We start from the raw sequence: 7517 nt of genomic DNA, 5'->3' as shown, positions 1-7517 counted from the left end.
ATTCTCCCAGACTCAAAACCTTAGTTTTGTTCCAAATTCCTTCCTTCTTTATAAATCGTTTAAGGCTAGTCGGAACTAAGGAAAATTTAAAAGGTGAAACTCGATCACTTTAGTTTTAAACGTAGAAACCTGCTTGGCAAGAAGAAAAAAAAAACCTTATTTTAGCAACATTTTTCAATAGACCTTACCCTAAAGCCTTAGCAAAGACTTTTGTAGGCACAACCACTCCAATGAACTTTTTTTCCAAGGTATACTTTTAGCCTTGATATTAATTATCTTGCCGACTTATTTTAAGAAAATAATAATAGTATTTTCTTCGAGGAAAAGTATTCCAGGAATATTATAAGAAATATTGTACGGTTCTCACAAGCTCGATTCCAAGTAAAATATTTTGAGAAAAAATAAACTAGCAACATGCTAGAAAACTCTACATGTGCAAGCCAACAGTTCCAATAGAAAACTTATGGCTTAAATTCTGATATTCTAGGATTTTACGAGGACGCGGAACTCGATCCTCAATCCAATATCTGAACTTCACTCTTGGTGAGTGTCCCTGCTTGTTCTATGTTATGTGGTTAAGCGCTTTATCCATTCGCTATGTGATAATTGTCAAAATGCAATAAATGATTTTGATCCATCGAAGTGAGCAGTGTGTACTTTATCGCACTAGCCGTTCGAGTGGTGACATGTGTGAAACATTTTCTAATGAATCTGTGAATCTAAATGTAGTTGCGTCGTTGGGTGAATCCCTCGACATCTGAATCCAACTACCATAACATCTGAATCTGTAGTTGCGTCGTTGGGTGAATCCCTCGACATCTGAATCCAACTACCAAAACGTCGTTGGGTGAATCCCTCGACAAATTTATTACGGGTATATCTCGAGTATACTGCGTCGGTAGATGAAGGTTGGGCCCAAAGCAGAGGTATGAACGGTGACGGGTTAGGATTAAAATAAGTGTATCTACATGGAAATTAAGTAGGGAAAGTTGACGGAGGGTCAGCTACGATGGTATCTGATCAAGCGTGGAAAATGGCTCCTGAGAGCCCTTGTATCCTACCTTGTGCTGTTACACGCTTTCCTAACTGTTTCAATTTGATTTAAATTATTAACCGCTGTTTGATTTATGTGCTTGCATGTTTTGGGGCACCACTGAGCTTTAGCTCACCCCACGTTTATTGTTTTCCTTAACAGGTTCTGGAAACTGAAAGCTGGATGCTTACTTACGTTTTCCTTTTGGATTGTATTTGAATATTATAACTTATTATGTGGACTGTAATGTGTTATTTGAGATAATGCACTTTTCCTTTGGATTGCCACTTGAAGCTGGAAAATGTGTAACCTTAATTCGATTACTTAGCTTGTAAGCTGTATTATGGATTTATGCATTTTATCTATACGGTTTGCGATGACTTTGTACTTTGGTAAGTAGCACGTAGGACGTTTAAGGGCCTCGACTGGCGATTTTATCATCGCTATCTTTGAAGATAATGTGGCTTTAAGGATGATTCCATTCGAGAAAACTTGTTTTTGTAATAAATTAAGTTATCCTTTGAAAGGATTTGGGCTAGAATGCTTACGTGAGTCCTGGCGAGAGCTGGGTAGATGGCCCGCCAACCCTTTGGTTCGCCTCAGGGGGAAGTGGGGTCGCCACAGGTGGTATCAGAGCCTAGGTTAGAAAAGCTATTCAAGAGACTTAATAGATGTGTTAGAAATCGTAATCCTCTCTAGGATTAAGAATGGAGACCTTAGTTATACGTTAAGTGATATCCGATCCAATTAGCTAATTAAGTTCTAACCTCTAAGTTTAATTATTTTGCAGATATGGAGAATGGAAACGGACATGCTAACGGTGGTAGCGCGGCTAATGGTCACGTAGAGCCCCTTAGGTCTATCTCCTACCGGCCTCGAGGTGGAGGAGCTCATATACGTTACTCACCTGCTGACAGGCACCCTAGGTGCCAGTGCCGAGCCATGTACGCGTATCCCAATGAGCTAGTGTTATCCTTAGACAACGAGCGCCGCCAGTTGAGGGACGCTAACTTCACCCTGACCCAGGACGTAGAGGAGCTGGGTATAATGGTGGATACTCAGTTTGACCGCATAGCTGATCTGGAGGTTAGGCTCACTGCTGAGCACCATCTACTGGAGGCTGCCCGCTTGGAGATAGAGCGGCAAAAGTCTAGGGCGACTCGATTAGCAGAGAGGATGCGTGATAGGAGCGCAGGCATCAGGGCTGATGCTGCGATGATGATGGATGAGGCCACTAGCTTTATCCAGGGAGGTGAGCAGGCAGGTGTAGAGGAGGATCCGGAAGAGGACCCGGAAGAGGACCCGGAGGAGGACCCGGAGGAGGATCCGGAGGAGGACATTGCTCCTGATAGCCCTGCTCAGGGTTAGATTAGGACTCACCTGGTTACACTAGACATAGAAGGCTAGGCAAGGGACATTAGTTACGTCATCAAGTTTTGTCTAGGTGGATGACTTACCTCCGAGGCACTATACCCCTAATTTTTGTATAAGGGATTAGCTGTATATATTTATGTTAGCTTAGGTGCCTTATTTCTGGAAATGTCCCAACTTGTTATTTGTATGACTTTTCTGTGGAATTATATGTTAAGTGTTTTATTTATCTTTTCTTTATTTCCATATTGATTTTATTTACCAAAAAGAATGGTAATAATCATAAATAAATAATACTTTTGCCTAATTGACCTATCCTTCCGTAATAGGCATATTTAGAATATGGATCGCCAAGTGATAGGAAGGAGCCGGGGAAGACCCACTAGACAACACCCGGAAGCGGGTGGTGATAGGGAACCCGAGGTCGATCAAGACCAAGGGCAGGAAGGTGTGGCCGGAGACCGGGTGGCCACCGCAATTGACCGTATTACTGAAGTTCTCGAGCGATTGACTGAACGCCAAACCACTGAACCAGTGCATCAACCAGGAGGCCCAGCTGACTCCGATGATCGGGCACTGGAAAGGTTTCTGAAATTTGGACCTCCCAAATTTTATGGAGGACCCGAGCCGGAAGTGGCCGAAGGCTGGTGGGAGAGAATCACTGAGATTTTCGCCGCCTTGAACTATACCGAGGAGCGAAAAGTGACTTTTGCTACCTTCCAGTTTGAGGGAGCTGCCCGCTCCTGGTGGAACCTGGTAAGGGTTACATGGGAGACTAACCATACGCCAAGGACTTGGGCGAACTTCACAAGGGAGTTCAATGCCAAATTCCTTCCACCTCTCATTCAGGAGAAGAGAGAGGATGATTTTATTAGATGCAAACAAGGGGCGATGAGTGTCGCCGAGTATGAAGTCCAGTTCACAAAGCTGTCACGCTTTGCACCTGAGTTGATAGCCACCGAGCAAAGGCGTGTTCGGAGGTTTGTGCAGGGTTTGAATGTGGAACTACAGGAAAGTTTAGCTGCTGTAAGGATAGATACCTTCGCTGAGGCTGTTGAAAGAGCGCAGCGAGTTGAAGTAGCCAGAGCTCAAGTGAAGTCTTTTCAGTCCAAGAAAAGATTTGCTCCTAGCAGTAGTCGGGAGCCGACTTTTGGAAATGCTCCACCGGCCAAAGTGGGCCGAGGAACTAGTGGAGTGAATAGTTCTGGAGCACCACGAGGCGCCCAAGCAAGAGGAAACGGGGCCAGGAATGCAGGAGGACGAAATATTGGAGCTAGAGGGGGACCAATTGGAAGAGGACAACCTAGGAATCGGCCGCAAGGGGGTCGAGCAATAGTTCCTCAAGTGACATGTGCTTATTGCAAGAAACCTGGTCATTCTATGGATAGTTGCTGGAAGAAGCAAGGAAGGTGCTTGAGATGTGGAAGTAGTGAGCACCAAATCTCAGGATGTCCAAAGGTGCAGGAAGGGACTCCTCAGAAAGCTAGACCAAACACTTCTGGAGGGAGCCGGCCAACAGTTCCTGCCAGAGTGTATGCTATAGATGATCAACCCGTACCTGATTCCTCGGAAGTTGTGGAAGGTACACTTCCAATTTTTCATAGATTAGCTAAAGTGTTAATTGACCCTGGTGCAACGCATTCATTTGTAAATCCATCTTTTATGTCTGGAATAGATGTGCAACCCGTTAGATTACCCTATGATCTTGAAGTTAGGACACCAATGGGTAATAAGAAGGTAACCACTAGCTTGACTTATAGGAATTGCGAATTCTGGGTTGGAGAGCGAAAAATGTTAGTGGATCTGATCAGTTTGGATATAAAAGGTTATGATGTTATCATAGGAATGGATTTCCTAGGTCACCATCATGCTAAGCTTGATTGCCGAGCGAAAGTGGTGGAGTTTTGTATACCTGGAGAAGCAACTCTGAGATTAGATGTTAAGGGTAGGTTAGCATCTTCTGCTATGGTCTCGGGAATACGGGCAAGGAAAATGTTATCTAAAGGAGCTCAAGGTTTCATAGCCTTCTTGATCAATACTCCCAGTGATCAAGTAAGATTAGAAGATGTGCTAGTGGTACGGGAATTTTCGGATGTTTTCCCTGAAGAATTAACGACTCTACCGCCGGAGAGAGAAGTGGAGTTTAAAATCGACTTGGTGCCTGGGACGGCTCCAATTTCTAAGACTCCGTACCGAATGGCTCCTGCCGAGCTTAAAGAGTTGAAAATCCAATTACAAGACCTGTTGGAGAAAGGTTTCGTGAAGGAAAGTGACTCACCATGGGGAGCGCCCCTTCTATTTGTTAAGAAAAAGGACGGGAGTTTGAGGCTATGTATCGATTACCGAGGGTTAAATGAGGTTACTATTAAGAATAAATACCCTCTACCGTTGATTGATAGTTTGTTCGACCAACTGCAAGGATCAGTGGTCTTCTCTAAGTTGGATTTAAGGCAAGGGTATTACCAGCTGAAGATTAAGAAGGAAGACATACCCAAGACTGCTTTTAGTACAAGATATGGACATTTTGAGTTCGCAGTCATGCCTTTTGGTTTAACTAATGCACCAGCTGCATTTATGGATTTAATGCAGAGAATTTTTAAGAAATACCTGGACCAATTTGTAGTAGTTTTCATAGATGATATTTTGATATACTCCAAGACTCAGGAGGAACACGTTAAGCACTTGGAGATAGTATTGCAGATACTAAGAGAGCATAAGTTGTATGCAAAATTCAGCAAGTGCGAGTTTTGGTTAGAGGAGATTTCCTTTTTAGGGCATAAGGTTTCCAAAGATGGAATTGCCGTGGATCCGGCAAAAGTTGAAGCCGTTATGAATTGGAAGCGGCCAGAAACTCCAACTGAAATCAGAAGTTTCTTGGGTTTAGCAGGTTATTATAGGCGATTTATCAAGGATTTTTCGAAGATTGCAGGACCTATGACCGAGCTAACCAAGAAAGGAAATAAGTTTATCTGGACTCCAAAATGCGAGTCAAGTTTTCAGGAGTTAAAGAGGCGTTTAACATCCGCTCCTGTTTTGGTGTTACCTGACGGAGACGAAGGTTATGCCGTGTACTCCGATGCCTCTGGAGAAGGTCTCGGATGTGTTTTAATGCAAAAGGGTAAAGTAATTGCTTATGCTTCCAGGAGATTGAAGCCTCATGAACAGAACTACCCAACTCATGACCTAGAGTTAGCAGCAGTGATTTTCGCCTTAAAGAAATGGAGACACTACTTGTATGGCGTGACTTTTGAGGTTTTTACAGATCATAAGAGCCTCAAGTATTTGTTCTCCCAAAAGGAACTGAATTTGAGACAAAGGCGATGGGTAGAATTTTTGGAAGATTATGATTGTTCGATCAACTACCATCCAGGAAAAGCAAATGTGGTAGCTGACGCTTTAAGTAGAAAGGCCCAAATAGCGGGGTTGATGGTTAAAGAATGGGACATGCTAGAAGAAATAAGTAATTGGAACCCTCGCTTGGAGAAATTGAAGATATTATTTGGGAATCTATCTCTGAAATCACCATTACTAGAGCGTATTAAGGAGGCTCAGGAATCGGACCCTGTGATTCAGAAGAATTTGGAGAAAGTACAAAAAGGGGAAATCCTAGATTTTAAATTGGGGTCTGAAGGTGTATTGAGGTTCCGAGATCGTATTGTGATTCCGGCAGATGAAGAGATCAGAAAAGAAATTTTGGAAGAATCACATCGATCAAAGTATACTATACATCCAGGAGTGACCAAGATGTATCATGATGTGAAGAGTTTATATTGGTGGGAAGGTTTGAAAAAGGATGTGGCAGAGTATGTACAGAAATGTTTAACTTGCCAACAAGTAAAAGCAGAGCATCAGAAGCCCTCTGGTTTGTTGCAACCGTTAGAAATCCCTGAATGAAAATGGGAACACATCACCATGGATTTTGTAACGGGACTGCCTAAAAGTCAAAAAGGATTTGATGCAATTTGGGTAATAGTCGATCGACTCACTAAGTCTGCACATTTCCTACCTGTGAGCATGAGTTTTTCATTGGAGAAATTGGTCAAGTTGTACACAGAAGAGATCCTAAGGCTACATGGTATTCCAGTGAGTATCGTGTCCGACCGAGATCCAAGGTTTGTCTCGCGTTTTTGGCAGAAATTTCAAGAGTCTTTGGGGACCAAGTTGAAATTTAGTACTGCGTACCATCCCCAAACCGACGGGCAATCAGAAAGGACAATCCAAACTTTGGAGGACCTGCTGAGATCGTGTATATTGGATTTTGGAGGTAAATGGAATAAATATATGACCTTGGTAGAATTTGCATATAATAATAGCTATCAGGCTTCGATTCAAATGGCACCTTATGAAGCTTTGTACGGGAGAAGGTGTCGATCTCCGATTCATTGGGATGAAGTTGGAGAAAAGAAGATTATAGATCCTACAGCCATACCTTGGATAGAAGAAGCCCAGGAGAAGGTGAAACTAATTAGAGAAGGGCTTCAAATTGCCCAAAGTAGACAAAAGAGCTACGCCGACACAAGGAGGAAAGATTTGGAGTTTGAAATAGGGGACAAGGTTTTCCTAAGAGTTAAACCCTTGAAGAGCGGAGTAGTATCTAAGAAAGGTAAGAAACTGAAGCCAAGGTATATCGGACCTTTTGAAATTTTGAGAAAAGTTGGGAATGTAGCATATCAGCTGAAATTGCCTGCAAGCATGGCTAGGATTCACAATGTATTTCACGTTTCCAGGCTTAGAAAATATTATCCTGACCCGAGCCATGTGCTACAACTGGAAGGAATTGAAGTGGATGAGACACTAACCTATGAAGAAGAACCAGTCAAGATTTTGGAAAGGGAAGTAAAGGAGTTGAGAAATAAGAGAATTCCTCTAGTGAAAGTTCTATGGAAAAATCATGGACTTGAGGAAGCAACTTGGGAATTAGAAGATGATATGCAGAAAAAGTATCCTGATTTATTTTCTCAGAAAGTGTGAATTTTGAGGGCAAAATTCTTGTAAGGAGGGGAGGATGTGAGAACCCTGAAAATAGATATATAAACCAATGCATATTTTGTTGGCATTCCTTTTATTCCTTAATAATTCCGAGCATTACTTTCACTTGTTTGCAACTAAGTAC

At 42.6% G+C, this 7517-nt stretch overlaps 1 protein-coding gene across 1 annotated transcript; it reads left to right on the top strand.

Annotated features, from left to right (window-relative positions):
- Positions 1-1825: 1825 nt before the first annotated feature.
- LOC140007255 (uncharacterized) lies at positions 1826-7137 on the top strand. The gene is made up of 6 exons (XM_072049959.1): positions 1826-2285; positions 2766-3160; positions 3254-5462; positions 5775-5818; positions 6602-6859; positions 7132-7137. The coding sequence occupies exons 1-6, from the start codon at positions 1826-1828 to the stop codon at positions 7135-7137; spliced, it is 3372 nt and encodes a 1123-aa protein (XP_071906060.1).
- Positions 7138-7517: the final 380 nt, after the last annotated feature.

This window comes from Coffea arabica, chromosome 5c (genome assembly GCF_036785885.1).
Source record: "Coffea arabica cultivar ET-39 chromosome 5c, Coffea Arabica ET-39 HiFi, whole genome shotgun sequence".
In the NCBI taxonomy this organism is placed as follows: domain Eukaryota; kingdom Viridiplantae; phylum Streptophyta; class Magnoliopsida; order Gentianales; family Rubiaceae; genus Coffea; species Coffea arabica.
The sequence above is the reverse complement of the archived record's forward strand: the minus strand, read 5'-3'. Positions and strand labels throughout refer to the sequence as shown.

Excerpts from the sequence above, each read along its gene's own strand:
- LOC140007255 (XM_072049959.1), top strand. The coding sequence starts at position 1,826 with ATGGAGAATGGAAACGGACATGCTAACGGTGGTAGCGCGGCTAATGGT. Across the intron at positions 5,463-5,774 it reads GTTACCTGACGGAGACGAAG|GAAAAGCAAATGTGGTAGCT; the intron begins GTTATGCCGTGT and ends ACTACCATCCAG. Across the intron at positions 5,819-6,601 it reads CTTTAAGTAGAAAGGCCCAA|GGGCAATCAGAAAGGACAAT; the intron begins ATAGCGGGGTTG and ends CCCCAAACCGAC.